The sequence below is a fragment of the Sander vitreus genome, chromosome 6 (assembly GCF_031162955.1).
Source record: "Sander vitreus isolate 19-12246 chromosome 6, sanVit1, whole genome shotgun sequence".
Taxonomy (NCBI): Eukaryota; Metazoa; Chordata; class Actinopteri; order Perciformes; family Percidae; genus Sander; species Sander vitreus.
The window spans coordinates 32,594,281-32,614,216 of NC_135860.1; the positions used below are offsets into that span (position 1 = coordinate 32,594,281).

At 43.1% G+C, this 19,936-nt stretch overlaps 1 protein-coding gene across 4 annotated transcripts in view; it reads left to right on the forward strand.

Annotated features, from left to right (window-relative positions):
* Positions 1 to 19,936, forward strand: part of vps13b (vacuolar protein sorting 13 homolog B) — a 352,525-nt gene that overhangs the window by 242,931 nt on the left and 89,658 nt on the right. For 2 of the 4 annotated variants that reach the window (XM_078253791.1, XM_078253789.1), the window contains 5 exons: positions 6,008 to 6,349; positions 7,166 to 7,580; positions 7,880 to 8,017; positions 10,844 to 10,918; positions 14,751 to 15,146. In XM_078253791.1, coding sequence (XP_078109917.1) covers positions 6,008 to 6,349; positions 7,166 to 7,580; positions 7,880 to 8,017; positions 10,844 to 10,918; positions 14,751 to 15,146 — 1,366 coding nt within the window. The remainder of the gene's footprint in view (positions 1 to 6,007; positions 6,350 to 7,165; positions 7,581 to 7,879; positions 8,018 to 10,843; positions 10,919 to 14,750; positions 15,147 to 19,936) is intronic. The other 2 variants (XM_078253793.1, XM_078253790.1) reach the window with 1 other exon arrangement.

Below are 19,936 nucleotides of genomic sequence, written 5' to 3' on the forward strand. Positions count from 1 at the left end.
GGCTCTCCTCACTTCTCCTCCAGTAGGTCTTGTTCGGATGGAAAGTGTTCCAACTGTCCCAGCACTTAAGGAATATTGACATGCATACATTATTACTGTCATACAGATGTTTGCTCTCCCCCCTGAATGTCACATGGCATCAGGGGAACAGGAGAGTGTCTAACATGGTAAGCAAAATAGTCTTACATTGTTATTTCTCTAATGCTTTTCAAAGCACAGATTGAGGGAGATGCTTTGGGGGGGCCTAGATTGTGGAAAAGGGAGAACGAAAAGGATATTGTCTCTCATGCTGTTAAATCCTGGAGGAGTAAACCCACCCACCAGCATTACTGGGTGGAAGGAGCTTGTTAAAATGGCCCCACTCGGCGCCCTCAGCTTTGGAGCATACACTGTGTTTAAAATACAGTTGACAGTCACTCTGAAGCACTCAGCATCCATTTGCAAGCTCCGGGGTCGAGACCTTCCATTGCTTCTTTGTTGTGGTTCAGCTGAAGTGCATAGCAGGTTGCCTTTGTTATTGAAACAAAGTTGAATGTATTAAATGACTGCCTTTGATGCGCAAAAAAGCTTTGTGACCGCTATTAGGGCACACAAAGGCCGGTGACTTCATATTATAAATGTCTTCCCCCCTCTGTTTACCTCGTCTTTATGGCATTTGGTTAAGTATCATTATTATTTGTGATTAAGATGAGGTATTGCTGCATTGAGGTTTTCTTCCATCAGCACAAAAGCACAGAGGCCTGCTATCAGCTTTATGGTTCTGGTAAACAATAGCGGGTAGCACAGCAGGGGCCTAACCTGTAAAGTCTGATGTAGTCAAGATACAGAAGTTAATTTCCATGCAGGCGTCCTGCAAGCAAGTAGCTCAACTGAATAGTTCTGTCAGAAAGATTTAGCTATATGACTTCCATGTTTTTCAATGGGAATTCTACTGTAGTTACAAGAGAGCATGGGAAAACTGTGATAAACACTGTACAATTTTTTTTTAACATGAAATGCATAAAAAACAGCTCAGTTCCTAAGATGACCTCACCTGACTACTCTGACTGACTACTGAAAGCCCCTGCCACTGGTTTCATTTAGTTTGAAACATGCTGCTAATTGCATCTTGTTTTCTCCCCACATTAACATTAACAGTCATATCTGTTAAAGTGAATAAACAAGCATATATATTGCAATGTTGGGAAAACCTGAGGAGGTGACAGCCAGAAAGGGAAACACAATACATATTTTTATTTATTTTTTTAATCAAACACGTGCCTGTAATCTCTTTCTGGCTCTCTGTGACAACGTTGTCCCCACATACTTGAAGGTTGTTTTTTTTAACAACTCTGTACTTCTCTAATGATGTCAAGTTGCTGACCTATTTCACTCAACACTAATGTTCAAGTTCTTTTTCTACCGCTGCCTTGACTTTCTTCCACAATTAGCACTGTTGTCACTTACCAGTGATGTCACTCAACCAACCTTTCCATTCACCAGTACTTAGATTATGTCACCGACAGACATCTAACTATTTAGTATCGATGCCCTGTTGTCATAATCGTTCTGTGTTCCTGTCACATGTTTAGTGGCATTTTGTTCCTTCTCGTGCCCGTCTTTTGTGCCATGCTTAAAATATAGTGATATATTTATGTCTTTTTCAGTGTTTTTTTTTTGCTCCCTTTTTGGGTGCTTTTCATGTCCCTTGAAGCTTTGATATATAATCCAGACTTCAGTAAGGATGTGTGGCGTTTAAATGGACCCTTTTGAAAGGAATATTAGTCACCTTTGTTACTTTAACTTTATTTCTTATATGCTTTCCTGTCGGCTACAATGGACTTCTCTACCATCTTAAAACATCCACATTTTTCATGTTCCCTGATCTCTGAACCTGAATTGCAACCTACTTTTCATTCATCTGGAAACAATCAACTGCATATGTGGTATTCAGATGTAAAAGTGATGTTGTCATATTCGACTAGCCTGCCAACACTGTAAACGGGTGGCATTTGGATGATGTGACATTTGCTTCCGCATATTAGCCTTCCTCTAGCCAAGCTGTTCTGAGTTACACTGACAGAAATAGGGGTCAGAAGTCGTACAGATGCACTCTGATATGATTGGCACTTGGGAGACTCATGGTTTCACACTTTGGGGATTATCCTCCATTTTCCAGAATGTTCTGCCTAGAGACTCTGAGGGGATGACCTCATGATTGGCTGATGGGGGTTTTGGGGGGGGGGTGTATATGTGTGTAGTCGCATGATCATGATCAACTAAGTTCAGAGAAAGATTGCGTTGGGATCTGGAAACAGTGCTTCAGTGCAGCCATTATATAATATAATATAATATAATAGAAAGTAATGGTTGGGATAGGGGATTTCAGCTGGGACCATGCCTGCAGCTACAGTGCATGTTTGTTTTCTGAATTTATTGCCCTCTGTCAATGAATAAATTGGCCAAAGGTTAAAGCATATAGACTACGGAGCCATAGGTTTATGTTTTCTGTGTATACCTTTAAATTAGTGAATAAAATAAGTGAGCCTAGAAACAGGAATGAATTCAGTCATGCACTTTAAAATTATAGCTGAGCTCAAACCCTGGGAAAGCAACTGACTTCATGTGTGTATATGTTTGTGAATGCACTGATTGCATGCATTGATTCAGACTATATGAACAACTGTGTGCTGTGGTATGTTTTCTCATTGTCTCTTTTCCTCTACGCCCCCAATTGTGTTCCCCATTATCCGTTATTCCACTTGTAAGCACATCTAAATATAGACCAAGAATTTGCTTAGGGGGCACTCTCTTAGTAGTGGTGGTTAAAGAGAAGACGGGGTATTTGCTGTAATTGTAAATGCATGTGTACAGCCTAAGCTTGGGAAGAGAGACAGAGAAGCGTAAAGAGAATCTGGCAGTTTCTCCTGGCGCTTGCTCTTTCCCAGCTGCTGTGCAGCTTATTTGTCCCTTCCAACGTGTGGCGCTCTTTGGAGTGGACATTTTGATTTTGCTGAATACCTTTTTAAATACCTCCTTACCTCAATACAAGTTTCACCCGCTTAACACAACACACATGGAGACAAGTCCAGGCCCTTTTCTGCCTTCTCTCCCCTCCCCATTGCTTGGAAAATCTTACATTTCTACAGAAAAGAAGTGCACACATCCTGTCCTCATTAGGCCAGGGAAAGGAGAGGGATCTGGCAGGGCCGATCCTATAGAAGCCCCACACATGAGCCTGGACGAACAGAACAGAACAGGCGGGCAGGCATGCCGCGGCGTTTTATATGGCTCTTGTTCTTAGCCTTTGATGACACTGTTTAGAATAGGAAATATCTAATAAGTCAAGTATTCTGTCTAATGTGCTGCCAGTGGGTTTAGTATTTGCCTGGAGGTCTTGAAACACTATCTCCGCCACAGCAATAATATACATTTAAAATTCTCATGGAGTGGGAGGGAGCGATGTAGAGAGAGAAAAGGGGCAGCTGAGAGTACATGCAGTAATGGTAACCATGTGCAGTTTGGAGCAGACAAGGGTGGGATAAGATGGGACATACCTTGGGACTTTTGAAAACTCTCTTTCTGTATGTCTCCTCTATTTTCAATTTATCACAATCATGTTTCAAAAGACAGCAGTAGCTAATTGAAGCTGACGTTGTATCCATTATCGTGAATGGGAAACATGGGGGAAAGGCCTCAATAATGGGGTAACTGTTGGACTTGGACATGTTACTGGAAATGATGATGATTAATAAGCCCAATTCTATCCATGATGCACCTGACAAACCTGCAGCTGTAAGAGGAGTGTTTAATTCATATGACGCAGTGGTCCAATGAACTGAAACGGCCTTTGCCATCTTTGTCTTCTCTTTTTATGTATTTTTACTTCCGACGGTCTTAGCTTCACTGTACGAAAGAAAAGCGAGTGCCCGGGGTGTCTGGATAGCTCACCTGGTTGAGTGTGCGGGCCATGTATAAAGGCTTAGTCCTTGCCGCAGCAGCCGCGGGTATGGTTCCGGCCAGCGGCCCTTTGTTGCATGTCATTCCCCCACTCTCTCCCCTTTCACATCTTCAGCTGTCCTGTGTAATAAAAAATTCACCTGTTTGGAGCTGGCTGGTGAATGTGACGTATGTGTCTCGTATAGGCCTTGCTGCATACACCGTGACTCTGTTTACTTTTTTTTCGTGCCATTGGATTACGGCAAAATACGGATTTTGTTTCTTAACGTTTTATGGTGTGACTGCGCTTGGTTTCTGCGTTTGGAGAGGCGTCTCAACAGACTGGAGGTCCAACACTGATCACCGTTACATTTTAGTTGAATTTAAGCGTCTGTCTGTTGCGTTCCAAGACAGCCGTGCCGCGATTGGATTCCATAAGGGCGAATTGTTCAATTGTTACAACGTAATTTAAAATCTGCTTTAAAAATAAACATATATGTTTTGGAATATACCATAGCAACCAGTGTTGAATTGGTTATTACCCAGAGTGCCTTGCTGAATGGTCTCAATGTTTTATTGTTTTATTTCATGTGAATACTAGTTTACTAGAGGAGTAACTTAGTATTTGAAGTAATGCAGTAATGCAGGAAGTGTGCATTTAGTTTCCATGCTTATTGTGTTTCCACAACAATGTTAGTGAGTAAATCTACTGAAATGGCCCCCCCACCATAACAGAGGAGTGGGATGTATAAGATGAGAATGCAGAGGTTAACTCCTGTACATCATGGCTGTAAAAACCAAATGGCATCTGTATATCTTTGCTAAGCGCAAACTAGCACATAAGGGGAGGGTCATGCCTCTTTTTCAAATCATTTTGGAGGGTCATAGAAAAATTATTACTGGCGAGGGGAGGGTCAAGACTTCTTAGCCTAAAGGTCCCAAAACTCCTCCGGTGGCCCCTTAAATAAATAACGAACAGTCCCTTAAGAAAAAAAAAAAGTGTGCTTTTGTGGGGATGGCTTGAAAATATATTCCATGCACATTTGTGACGCTTCTGTTTATTGCAGCTTTTTTTACCTGCACATGTCATATCTATATAAACATGTCCAGTAATTTATTATTTGATAGGTAGCGTTTAGTTTTATATGTTTGTCTCGTTCCTGTCCCCTGGGAGCCAGTGGCGGCTTCTTTATAGTCTTGAAGATGGCATGCTTTGGTAGCAGAATAAAGATGCCTGTTTTCATTGTCCCTTGAAACCCAGCAACCTACTCACATTGATTTATATAATTTTTATTGCCTAACCCTAACCCTAACGGCTGGAACTCTCCCGACATCCGTTAGTTGGAGCCAAGCATAAAATCTCGGCTGCTTTAGACACAATACCATTGTCGCTGCACAAAACAATTTGATTCTTTTTAAAAGACATTTACCAATATTGCAAGAAAGTGCAACATGATTTTAAGACCGCAGGAAAAGTCCCAGAGCATGCCTTTAATGTCTGTGGCTATATATACGAAGCTCTCCTTCTTTGGTCAATTTGTCTATGGTTTCAATCAAGCGAGTTATTTGGTTTGTGTCCTCTTGTCAGGATCCAAACAACTTTGGAAAATAGAAAATGAATGCTCTGATCTAATTTTTATTTGATGCTCTGATCCATCTCTGTGATTCTAACACAGCATCTTGGTTTGGTTTAAGATAATGCAGTTTGTTTTAATGCAAAATTAAATTCATAAGTTACACAGCAGGTACCAGCTGCCCGTGTGTGTGTGTGTGTGTGTGTGTGTGTGTGTGAGAGAGAGAGAGAGAGAGAGAGAGAAATAATTTTTTTGTAGTTTTCCTTAACTTGCATGATTTAATAACTGCTGTTTGAGGGTGCACCTTACATCATGCACTCTCTTTTCAACTATCACGTTGTGGCAGTTAATTGTATAAAAACAAAACAGAAATCAAAACAAAACACTTGTGTGTGCAAACTTATATATTTTTTTTTTACAGTGAAGCCCCAGCCATCTCCAGTAGACTTCAAGGCAAAAATAAAATCAGCATCAGGGTGAACACAGCCTTTACCTTTCTCTGTTTCTGTGTGCAGGTGCGTCGATGTGAGCAGAAGCGTGGCATTCGAGACCCTGCGGCAGGTGTCGACTCTTTGTCACGTCACAGCGGAACTGGGCAGGACAGTGGCTTCGGCAGCGACAGCGCTCGCATTCGCATCGTCCAAATCGAGCAGCAGAGTGGGGCCAGCCACCACTGCATCGCTAGGCCCTCACACAAGTCCACCATCACCAAGAACCTCAGCTTCATCCCTTTCGACATCTTTCTCACAGCTAGCAGGCTGTCTGTCATGACCTATGCTTGCTCCAGTGCCCCAAAGGCCGTTCCCTCATCGTCGGATACCCCCAGCACACCCGACAAGAAGGAGCCTGGGGAGAAGGTAAACAAAAAGCCTGTGTCATGGAAGCTTTTTCTGTTCCAGAGTTAGTTCTTGGATTTGGCAGTTGTCCATTTGTGTATCATTTTTCATACCTTACACAATAGCAATATGTGTTATTTATGCGAGGATTGTAGTGGTGTCTAAGTACAGATGATTAATGTTACACAGTTTTCAATTCAACTTTACAGTTTGGTGGTTTGGTGGTATGTGGTCTGTGAGAGTCATTTCATTAAGTCCAAAGTTCATCATAATGGCCTGTTTTATACTGTAACACGGATTTGTATGGTACAGTTAGTCATTGCGCTATTCCATTCAATCTGTCACTGACCATCTAGCTGACTTAAGACTTTAAATGTACATGTACTATATGTATGATGTATATTAAAAGGGTGCTCTTTACACTTAGTCAGGGGTAATGTGATCTGGGCTGATTTGTAAGTGAAATACTTCTGGGCACCAACTCAACAATGTCCCACACAAAATACAAAAACAAACACATAGTTGTAACTGACATTTAGAACTTTCGACATTTCATTTTTGGTAATAGTGCTCACATCTACGGTACACTGAGTGGCCATTTTATTTAATACAATGTGTTCTTGTGAACAGCCAGTTTCCCCAAACAGTGGGTGTACAGTATATGGATAGGATCAACAGGATCTGTCTAAATTGCATGATGCTGGCAAGTTATAATAGACCAAAACATTAGTAATGTTTCCAGCATTTCAATGAATCAACGCCTCAGATAATTGCAGTGAATTTTGTGGAAGGTGTGGTTTGACACAGTACTGAATGATCTTTCTGCATCTGCTTTAGGGGGGAAAGAGTGCCCTTAACTTGCCTGAGATCCTGCCTGAGTCTCCTCCAGCCTCAGCCTCCCCCACTCCAGACCCTGCTCCAGCTGCCCAGGGTTCCCTCGCTGGCCTAACCGCCGAGGACATCCTCAACAGCAACAACTCCCAGCCGGCCTCTCCGCTGCTGAAAGGCAGCCTGCTATCCCTGAGTGGCCTGCCGACTCCCAGCCGCTCCTCAGCTCGCCAAGCCCTGGGTGTGACCATCGTGAGGCAACCAGGGAGAAGAGGGGCTGGGGACCAGGTGCTGGAACCCCTCCTGTACATCCAGGTGATGCAACCCTCTGCTCTGCTCAGCTGCCACCACCGCAAGCAGAGGATGGAGCTTTCTGTGTTTGATGTGGCCTTAAGAGGAGTAGCTTCTGACTACAAGTGCCTAGGTAAGAGAGATTAAGATGGGGGGGGATGGCAAAGTTTGTGTGGGGAAGAGATACCAAAGGGATTAAGGTTAAAGTAAAGGTTGGGATTGGATCTTCTGATATAAGATAAGATATAGACCCTATTTAAAGTGCACGTACCTTTGCTACAAACCTATTATACCAACAGAGGAAAACTATCAGAGTAGTAAATGTTAAATATTTATTATATATTGTATAATATTTCTTTGTCTGTCCTGTTCCCTTCCTTTCTCCTTTTCACCTCTTTTTTCTTTCTCTTAATCTCTTCATCTTTCATCCAGACCCAGGAAAGACTCTGCCAGAATCTCTGGACTACAATGTGTTTTGGCTGCAGACAGTAGCAGGAGAGGTAGACCGTAAAACGGGCATTCCTCCCCCCCTGCTCTGCCTCCAGATCAAAGATTTCCTCAACGGACCGGGTGAGGGTCATGCACGCACAACACACATTGTTCAACACATGCAACTTCTGTATACTCACGCTAACATGCTTTTTACTATTTAAAGGCATCCGTTTCACATTTAATCCCATTTCAGGGCACATGTCCACCGCTGTGAAGCAGCAGACACACACACACACACACACACACACACACACACACACACACACATACACAGATCAAACACATCCCAGAGCCGGACACATAGGTCTACTTTTCTGCTGTGTGTGCAGATGATGAGCGGTCTAAATGATATTGCGGATGTTTTTCACAGTAGGCCACTGATATCGCTAATACTCACTTTGAACAGCAGACTACAGCTCCTGTGGATTTAAGTGTGTGTGTGTGTGTGTGTGTGTGTGTGTGTGTGTAATGTCAGGCTTCTGTGGATTTGGCTTTCACAGGGTTTGGTTGTCTATTTTTAGATTGATATGATATCCATATGAGCAGCTTTAAGCTAAGGTTGTTGACCCAAGGGTGCGGCTGACATCCTACCCAAATAGTACAGCAATGAATAAAATCATGAGTGGGCTTTTGAGTGTATGAGAGTGTGCAACCTTGTTATCCCATCGAGGGTTTCATGCAGAGTGTGTGTAGGCGCAGGACATCCTTCAGAGTTCAGCTCCCTGAACCCAGTTGGCCAGATGCTGCAGATGCATACACATACTGTGTATACACACACACACACACACACACACACACACACACACACACACACACACACACACACACACACACACACAACTACGGACATACTTTGACATATAGTCTGTCTTTCTTCCACATGTAAACAATCATGAGCACATACTGTGCATATAGACAAAAAGGGAGCTCCAGGCTGAACTGTAGGTGTTATTGATGATGGTTCGGGGAAGCGTATAGCCCCCTCACCCACACCCATCCCTTCCTGCTGTCAGCGGGAAAGCCTTCAGCTTCTCTGTCCACCTGGAATCACACAACACAATGCAGCTCTCTGTACACCACTGCAATCACACAATACAGCCGCACACCACCAATGTCCATCTACCCCTCTGCTCATTCCAGATGGCGCCAGTTGTCAAATTACAGCGTGCATAACCTTTCCATGAGGCACGAATTACATCAGAAGTTCAGTCAGCTTTTGAGCTTATATGGTTAATAGATTCCTATCTGATGGGTTTTCGCTGTATACAGGAGAGGCAGGTTGATGTGAGTAAAGAGAAATCGCCCTTCGACAGAGAGTATATACTGCACTGACCTCTGATCTGCCTTTGGAGAAGAGCGAGATAGAAGAACAGCAGTAGATGCAGTATTGATTCCAGGTTAAATAAATATTTATTTAGGGTTATTTAGGTACACTTGGTATATTTATGTATTCGAAACTGCATAATGCACAGTGCTGATTTTACAGCTTTAAGTGATTTATTGACAGGATGTTTTACTGAACAGGGTTACTGCCTGTCATATCTCTATTACATTATGCTGTGGTTACATCTGATTCCAGTGTTTAGTTGAAGCGCAGATGTCGACATTGCGCAATTACAGTCAGGTGTTTCCCTTGAACCACTAAAGAGCAGAGCCATCCTTGTCTCAGAAGGATAACTTCAATCATAATCACTCGCATTCATTCTCCCTATGCACGCGCACACACACACACACACACACACACACACTTAAACACCACCCTCCATAATGACTCAGACAGGATCCAGGCTCAGTGTGAGGTTGCCCCAGGTCAGGCTGTGCTGGAAATATCTAGAATTGACCACACATGCTACTGGTTCCCCTTCACATACACACACACACACACACACACACACACACACACACACACACACACACACATTTTCAACTCTGAGTTGTTTGGTTAGATGACTCTCTAGTGGAGTTAATTATCCTCTTCAGGGATAAGGAAGCAAAGGAAAAATGAAGAGCAGAAGATTCAACCTTTTGCGGAATACAGTCCTTCCTGTTGTGTAGACAGTACATAGAGACAGTCAGAAAAGTGTATCAGTCTGAACTGAAGCCTCAGCATCATTCATGATAAGGTTCAGTAAATGTCTTGACCTGGTGAGACATGTTTTGATGCCTCTACTCAGTCGAGTTTAACTGCTTGGATTCACCTAAGTTGATCATGAAACAAAAAGGAGTGCGAGGAAGAATAAAGGGAGGATCGATGAACACAGGATTAGGAAGAAAAAGAGCATTCGGCGTTTTATTCATCGATGCCCTGGTGTTTTTTAGAACTATCTGTCACTGTGTGTGTGTGTGTGTGTGTGTGTGTGTGTGTGTGTGTGTGTGTGTGTGTGTGTGTTGCTATTGTGTACGTATCATGTCCGGCGGCTCTTCTTTGATTCGAACAAGGCTTCACATTTGATTTATTTAAACGAGGCGCAAACGGAGAGCAGACCGCTTTGAGGCCACGTCTTGCTGTGTGTTTACAGCAAAATGCTCGCAATTTCAGCAGCATTTATTCTGCAAGACCAATCAAAGCTGCCCTCCCAAGGATGACGAGTGGGAAACACTTGTAACATGTGTACTGTAAAGTGGATGGTGTTTCAGCACTGACCCTCACTCAGCAGCCACTCACCATGTACACACACACACACACACACACACACACGTATAAACACACTACTAATGCAAGTACATACAGGAAGCCACATTTGTAAACCAGGAGGGTTCAAGGCTTGACCAGCAAACACATACATGAAAAAGCCCCGGGTGAGTTTTTTTTCTTCAACATGAGCAGGGTTCAGTGATTGACCATCGAACTCACAACACACACGTACACTTTCCTTCCCTCCCTCTCTCATCTTTCCTACTCAGTTCCAGTCTTTGAGAGGGTCAGTGAGCGAGTCCAGAGATGTAACTGCTACCACTTGGAGACGAGAGAAGCAACAGGTGATAGATTAGCTAGAACAAATTGGAACCATTACTCTGCCGTGTCCCTGGTTCCCGTCAAGCTATGGGTTCATAGAAATGTTGTCAGTTACTGTATACAAGCCTGTGCCCCTCCGAACCATCCAGAACCACTCTAATTTGAGTCAGATGGTATCTGAGGCGCGTGTCACTGGCCTCACTTAGTTGGAGGCTTTTTATTTGTGACAGTGGGATTCTACAGATACCCCCCCCAAAAAAAAAAAAAGAAAAAAAAGAAAGAATGATTGGCCATTACAAACACAGACATACACAAATACCCTTCACATACGGACCCTGTGTAATTTGACACATTGCCACCTGTGTCAGACACAGGCTTTCTGCTGTCAAGAGTCAAGCGTAAAGAGAAATCAAAGGATGGGGTGGGAATGAAAACAATGTTCGTTGTGGTTGCACACACACACACACACACGCATATAACCAACACCAGGTTCAAAGTGGGGACGGCGTTATGCATGACCTTGCCAAAAAGGCACAGTAACCTGGGTAATAAGCATATTTGATCTGCCCCACCACTTTACAGAGATATATACACGTGTGTGTGTGTGTGTGTGTGTGTGTGTGTGTGTGTGTGTGTGTGCGTGTGTGCACACCTCTGTCAGACCTTGATCTCCCACTTTCTCCAGCGCTAATAGAGGCTGACACCTGAGAAGGGCAAGTCTATGATTCTCCCCAGCCTGTTCACATTAAGTCCTGTTCTATAAAGGTATGTGAACACCAACACCACCTCTCAACCTCTAGGCTTGATGCCTGCTCCATGCACAGGCCCTCCACTGACAGTCTCCAGCGTGAAATAGCCAGTAGTCTTATGGCTGAAACCAAGGTGTTTCTAATAAAAACACTCATATGTGTGAGAAGGCCACTGCTCGAAAAGCCCTCTTTGGACTCCCCCTTCTTGGCAATGAAAGTGCCACCATTTTTTTCAATAATTGATATTTCCTCCCTTTAATTAAAAAAATCTCTGCAGTCTTTCCTTGCCTTCCTAAAGCATAACAGGCACATTTGAAAGCAGCATTACATAAGATTGCCATTTGTGTTCTCAGTTCTTCACTGACAGTGTTAAAGAGGTGCAGCAGTGTATATTGTTGAGAGAAGTCTTTATCATAGTATGGCGTTACATCTTAATCCATAAATATAGGATTTTGTATAAGTCTGTCATGGCTTGTAAATAGCTTCTTTTTTTTCCTGTTGTGAGGTTTAAGTTTCCTCGTTTTATGCCGTCTTTGTCCTGATAGTGAAACCACATGGAACAGCGCTGTAAAGGCTGTCTCGCACACACAGCTCCAGAGAAACAACCAAACGTAGGGAAATGACACGGATGTACTCAACTTGAAGCCATATACTGCTGTTATGTGATTTTATTAGATTTTTGCAAAAGATTCATCTTTTGACATTGCTCCACTGCAGTAAAAATATGCGCCATCGGTTGCTGAATGAAGCCAGTGGGAAGCTGTACAGATGTTGTACAGGGTCCTCTATGGACAGTTGTTTCTGAGTTCACACATGTAACTCTAAAACTAGTTTGGATACTCCTGGGCTGGCCCTGAATGCTATAAGCTGCATGTGGTAGCTCAATTCATAGGAGGAGACAACTCCTCCACCCCTGTCCAGATAAGGTCCTGACTTAGTGTTTCTTGGTTCCTCCAAATATGTGAAACAGCAATATATGATGTATGTATTTGAGTCTCCATCCGTTCAGATTTATGCTTTTTGAGACAGTGGAAAAGATGTGCTAATGATGATTCCAGGCCACCGAAGACATACTGTTCATCAGAACTTTAACTCAGGATTAATGTCCCATATCATGTAAAAGATACATATGGGTTAAGTATTACACCCTTGGGGTTATAGCGAGCAGTATCCTGCTCTCTCAGGCCAGGTGAGTTTCTGAATAAACACATAATAAATCCCCTATCGTCACACCAGAACTGGCTGGGTGTCGGGGGTAGAATGGGATTTTCAGGGCGGGGGGAAAAAGGGACCTTCGGGATGGAGGACAATCAATAATGAGGACCAGGTCTCCCTGTGCAGAGAGCCAGGCAAGGCCCGGCGCTGGCCCTGACTGGGTGATCAGAGACAGCTTTATGTGATTACAGAGGGGGGAGGGGTTGATTAGATTGAGGGGTGGAGGAAGAGTAAAAGATAGAAAGGACTGAGAAAGAAGCAGAAGAATGGGCTACATGAAACAGAGCGAGAAAATGAAAGGGTGAAAGAAGAAGGGAGAGGAGCAGAGGAACAGCTGCATATGGGCTATTTATTCCACCACTGGAAAGTTTTCTGGTGAAAAGTCAAGTGGAAATGATAAGCTACATTGCAAAGCAAATTCCACCTATCTTTCCTCCCAATTCCTCTCTCCAGCCATCCTTTCATTTGACCATGTGCCTCACTTCCACTGGATTAAATGAGAAAGAATCCTGAGGGCAGCTTGGCAGCGCTCCCGCTAATGTCATCCAGTGCTCCTACCTGGGAAGGAGACAGACGGGAGGCCTAAAACCCTTAAAAACCCTCTAAACTCTGGTGCCTTGATGAGACCATGAAAAACAGCTGTGCTTGTTTTCGGCTGCTTCCCTCTCCCATCATCATGACCAAGTGGAAAAATGGGATAATGGAAGTGGTGTAAAACGGCATTGAGTTAATTCATGTGTCTCTGTAAATTCCAGTCAAGTGTTTGAAGGCTGCAGTGCACCAGAGAGAGAGGTAGAACGGGAGAGAGCCGAGGAGTCTTGGATTTATGTGGCTGGCATTAGGAAAAGATTCTCTTCTGCTATTCCACAGTGTCACGTTAGGATGTTACAGTGAGACAGCCAGTACTTGTGTGTGTGTGTGTGTGTGTGTGTGTGTGTGTGTGTGTGTGTGTGTGTGTGTGTGCATATAAGACAAGGAGAAAGAGATTGAGACTCTGCCCAGCTGTTTTTTAACTTGGTCCTTGCATGCAAAGCTGAATGATTAGAAGAGGAGGAGCGCTTGATTTACGAGACATGGTACCATACAGTATTCCATGGGTTAGATAGCAACAGATCTGGCTCAGTGGGACATTTATGAAAACTGCCTTTTCTTAAAACCCTCAAATGAATTGTGTCCAGTTTATAGTGGGTTTCCAAATGACAAGAGTAAGTTTTAAAGAGCAAGGGCCCCAGCCAGGAGTGGATGTATTTAATTCGGGTCCTTGGTTTAACATAGTTTAGGAGGGCCTGCTTTAGCACTGAGGAAGACTAAACACTTTTTCACTAGATTGAATCATAAAAGATATATATATAATAATCATTTCCCATTCCCAAAAAACAAACAGAACACACACAGAACCCCCCGGGGAGAGTTTGTGTTCTGCTCAATGTACTTCTGTCATGAGGTAGCTTTTGTTTTGTCTCGACAATAAAGCCATGTTTTTATTATCTGCCCAAAAGCATTGCTCTTTGTACTTCCTTCCTTTTATTTATCACTCAGTACTTCATAAATACAAACCAGGATGAGCACAAGAGATACTCCCTAATTTTGAGAGGGACTGCTTAGAAACTTTCCATAGAGGGAGTTGTTTGTAACGTTTTGTTGGTTCACTCGATGGTGTTTTAAGCCCCCAACGTAAAGGCAGGAAGGCACTAGGATTAGGCAATGGTTAGGTTTAATGTTAGGTGCCTTGAAGTCTAGGGTCACAGCGCTGCCTGGAAGGAGACGTTGGGGGCTTAAAACTCCATTAAGCGTTTTGTTGACCAGCACAGTTTTAAAAACGTTGTTATTTTGTCTTTCTTTACCGTTTCTTTCGTCTCCTCATTTTCTTTTCTTCTATCTCCCTCCACAGCTGAGGTGAATGTGGAGCTATGGCGCCCTCTGAAAATCAACCCCACACTGGCGAAGCTGGAGCAGGCCAAAGCTTACCTGGAGAAAGTCCTACCAAACACCACACGGGATACCTCCAGTAAACCACCATCTGCTTCCTCCACCCCTCATTCCTCCCCTACGAAGACACTGCCGAGGCCCTTTCCTTCTCGCTCCGAGCCGCACCATCAGGCCTCTGCCCTGGGTAAAGCCAGCAGCGTCGGGGCCCTGGCGCTGTCCTTCCAAAAGGTCTCTCTCCACACTGCCCAGATTGTAGTAGTCATGGAGACAGAGGCCCATCCAATGAGGCCCAGCGTGACTGTAGCAGTGTCGGCCATGACAGGAAGTCTGAACGTGAAGTCAGGGCCTAGAATAGAAGGTGAGTAAAAGAAAAACTTCTTTAATTTCTTGCAGGAACAAGAAAAAATAACATTGAGCTTATGTGGGCACACGAGAAGCACAAGGTGCACAGTTGCGCTGCTTCTATAACTAGACCGTTGAAACGTTTTATATTCTTTTTTTCAGCCCCCTACTAAGACTTCTCTGAGCTCAGCAAATGACCCGTGGTGTTTAAATCCAAAGTAACAAGGGCTTGGACCTTAAATGACTCACTCATTATGACTTTCTTTTTTTTTCTTTTTTTTTTTATGTGAAAATGAAAAAAACACTGCCACTTGTTTCAAAGAAATTCTTGAAACAGGTGGAGCTACATTGGAAACAACTGTAATGACTTCACCCCATTTGGCAAATTGTATCATCTTTTAAAGAAACCACAATTTTAAGACTCAGTATTACACTCCACTTAAACGTACATGTTTTTGGGGTTTTTTTGTGGTGTCATTTGCCTAGTACCCAAGCTCACCGTGTGCGCCAACAGGAACCAACCCAGGCCCTTTTGAAAATGAAGCACATGTACACAGAGTACACAAATATCCAATACAAAAATGTACTGGAGAACAAATTGTTCTGTTTCATGTCAGTGTGTAACCAAACAGATATTGATGGAGAGCTGTACCCAGTGCGCCACACTTTGATTAGGTTAGGTATTAGCCGTGGTGGTGCAACATGTTCCCAACATGCATAGCAATGTGTTTAATTAAACAGCAGGTTGTACAGTATAAAAAAAAAAGAAGAGGAAAAAGCATAAATCCATTTGGAATATTTCTTCAGTATGTCACTGAGTCAAACTTTCCACTTTCCACCCTTGTTTGTTGAAGAATATGTGATGTCTCTGCCTTTTTAGACAATTTGACACACTGTCATTCACTCACACTGGGAACCAAACACCAGAATTGATTTTAGTTTTATTTGGAATATTGCTGTTTTTTTTACACATGCTAGCAAAGCCATCATCTGCCAAAAACAAGGTTTGTCAGTAAACTGTAAAGTGAGATGTTTGTGTTAGTCTTGGATCTAAAGTTGTTGTGAGACTGTGTGTGTATGTGTGTGTGTGTGTGTGTGTGTGTGTGTGTGTGTGTGTGTGTGTGCGTGCGTGCGTGCGTGCGTGCGTGTGTGTGTGTGTGTGAGTGAGCGAGATGTTTATTTTTGTGTTCGGACCAAACCCTAACCCTTCATCATCAACACTGACTATTATCCAGAAGGCATGACAGTGTTTCCATTCGAACAATCAGAACTGCTAATGCTAATGTAAATGAAAAAGCTTCCAATTTCTCTGTGCCGTTGGGTGTGAGCCGATGCGCTGTAACAGATGATCAGGGAATTTTGGTTTGTGTTTCAGTTTCAGTTTTTTTTTTTTTTTTTTTTTTTTTTTTTTTGGGCATGTCTTCTTAATTTGACAGCAGATGGGAAGAGAAAAGATGAAAGAGGGTGAGAGGCTGACATGACACATGCAGGAGATAACAAGGAACTCATTATTTTGTGAGTAGATGTTTTGTACCTCGGTACCACTGAGTAACACATCCCATGTTGACTGGGGTTGCAGGGGGATGAGCACAGAGATGGAACTGGGCTCCCTAAGTGCCTGCATCTGTTTGACAGATGTTGTTATATTGGGTTACTCCGGATAAAATGATTGTCGAAAATGTTAATTAAAACCTCAAACAATTTGCACTTTGTTTACTCAAATCTGCATAACTGCACAGTGACACAATACTCAGCGCTGCTGCCCTGCTCTGATTTTCACCAGCTTTTCAGCTTTCATCCATCTTTGATGTGTTGACTTCGATAAACACAGTCGAAACTGCGTGTGCACTGCAATGGAAAAAGAAATAGAGCTCAGAGACAATTGTACTAATATATAAGTTAATCCCCTCCCACTCGCTTTGCTTTCACATGACTCTACTATTTATCGTGTTTTCTCTTCCTTTGCACATAGAAATACTTTTCAAAAGAGATTTGTTAATAGTAGTTCTTTGATTTGTTTACAGTAAACACAGGAAGTGGAGATTAGTCTTTTCATGGATATCGTTTACCCCACAGTTACCGACACCTTATCACAGAGCCACAGCGCCGCCCGTAAGACATTATAATTTGACTGGACGCAAATAGAAATGTTGGGACCAGGACTCCAGGTGTTTATTGACATCCATTGGATCATTCATCCCCAGTTTGGCCCCAAACTCTTTGAAATAGTGTTTGTTGTTATGGTCCAAAAAACACACCATCATTTATGTCTGTTCCGAACAAGACATTATAATAACAGCCATAAAACTAATGCTGTCATCATGTGTGTACCAGAGGTTTCATTCAGCTCCTCATATATCATATTTTAGTGCTCTCTGAAATACCTGAGAGGTTTAAGATCCTGTATGTAGATCTCATTATCAGCCCTGATATTCCATCTCATGTTAAAACTTCATGTGGAGGATTTCAGTGTACATGGCACCAAATGCCCACAAAGAGGATTTTTGTTGCATGGGAAACTGTATTTTGAATCAGGTGTCAGAAGTTCTCCTGCTGAATAACATGTTTGTCTCACCCAGTTGTGTCTTCCTCTTTTTCTTGCTTGATAACTTTAGCACTCTTAGAGATCTTTGTCACAACACACACACACACACACACACACACACACACACACACACACACACAGGGATTTTCCCTGAGGGCTTCTTCACATAGTGTTTCCAGATTTGTTTCCATCGAAAGGAGACAAACTGTCTCCAATTACACAGACTGATCGCTGGTGACAATAGATGTATCTGCTGACTTTTAGCCTTAGCTGCACTGCCTCCATCACTCAGCACTCTGGCCTCTCCAGTCCGCTCTGTACCTCCGAAAATGGATACCTTGGAATTTTACAAAGATAAAGGTTAGGATTCCCGTTCTGTTAGGTTGAGCGTTTGAGCTGCCACAATAAGTCAGCAGGAATGACCCCCCTGGGAGAGGCTGTACATGAGAGATGTAAGACAGGAGAATGTAGTATTACTACCGCTACAGTATGTACTACTACTGTTGTTGCTTGATTGATGGAGCACATCCTGAGCAGACCTCAGAATGATGCCAGTGTGCAAAGAGAAATAGGAGAGGGAGGAAGAGGGAAGGGAAGAGTTGTAAATATAGGGAAGCAGGAGGGTGATGGAGATATAGAAGTAGAGGGAGAGAGGAAGAGGAGTCAGATAAAAGAAATTCTAGAAAATAAAACATGATTAGACCAAGAAACACAAGAAAGTAGAACAGGTGAATGAGTTGTAGGACAGAGGAGCAGATGAGGAAAACACGTTTGTCAAAAAACAAAGTTAGATAGAAAGAGAAAGAAAGGAGATATGATACAGGACAGAAAGGGAAAGCAGAAGACAGGCAGACTACTATGTGTGAGCAGTAACAGGGGTCTCTTCGGTATATGCCATTACACTCACCCCCACCCCACCCTGTCTTCATCAGCGTACATCCATAGCTGCAAACGGGGTGAAGACCCTGTCTCTCCCCCCCCCCCTCATCCATGGAACATCTGGGGCTCTGTACCTGGTCATGGCAGCCCTCCCCTCTACCAGGGGACAAGATGGAGAGAGAGGGGATTAGGTTGACAGTGAGGTGTGTTACCAGATCCTGTGTTAATGAAAAGCAAGTGGAAGCCCCACATTCCTCCCTCCGTCCTCGGCTCACCACTCCCCAAGGTAGGGGGGCATTTATAGTTCAATGAAAGAAAGGGGGGGAGGGGGGCAGCCTGAGAGAGAGAACATATGTCTTAAGGTCCATGAAACAAGACCCTCCCCTAATCTCTCAGCTCTCCATCAGACTGCCCATAGAGTGCCCCCGATTTCCTAAGAACACACACATACGTATCGACATCCCCTGTTACTAGTGCGCACTTTTTCATATGCATGCAACAACACACACACACACACACACACAAAGCTTTCTCCTCGGTCCTTTGCCTCTGCGGACCCCCTGCTTCTTCACGGTGATTTACTCCAGCACACTTGTAAAGGAAAACTTCTGTTCGTAGAACGACGTGAAAGCTACCCATTATTTATTTGTCTCTTGATTTTTTTTTTTTTTCAAGTTTTATTTTGTTTCCCTGGCCAATCTCTTGAGTTACGATCATGTCAGTTTGTTTACTCTGCTGAAAGAAAGCCTCTTTTCCATTTATCATATTATTTCTGTTTCAATAGTCCGGGTAAAGCAGACATGGGAAAAAGCCAAACATGAAGAGATTTATATTTGGAAATACACCCTGCTGTGATTTGGCAAGTTAACCCAACTAATAAATAGTTTTCAATGCATTAATAATAGAAATGTATCACAGAGAAGACATAGGGGGGAAAAAAACTGTCCGGCAATGTGTTTGACACACAAACACATGGCTGCAGAGTCTAGATCAAGATGTATGATCTATGTTGTGTTAGTTGGTTAGAGACATGAAGTGTAAGAAAGCTGTGAGATTGTGGTAGTTGAATATCAGAGACAAACACGAGTTTGCAGTCTCTGTTGAACAGTAGTCTTTTTGTTAAATGTTGAGAACTCATATTCTGTGGAACATTGGTGGCTCTCAGCATGGAGCCTTGTTGAACCAACTGACCATACTCTGGCTAATCAGAACAGTGGTACAATGTTAGGGCTGCAAGTAACGATTACTTTAATGTATATGATGCATGTCTTGATACAGGAGCTAGAGGTCAACGCAGGCATGAAGCTGAGACCTGAACCCACCGAGTGCCAAATGTTAGACCTGAACCTAAACAGACCCAACATTATATTTTGTTATTTCTA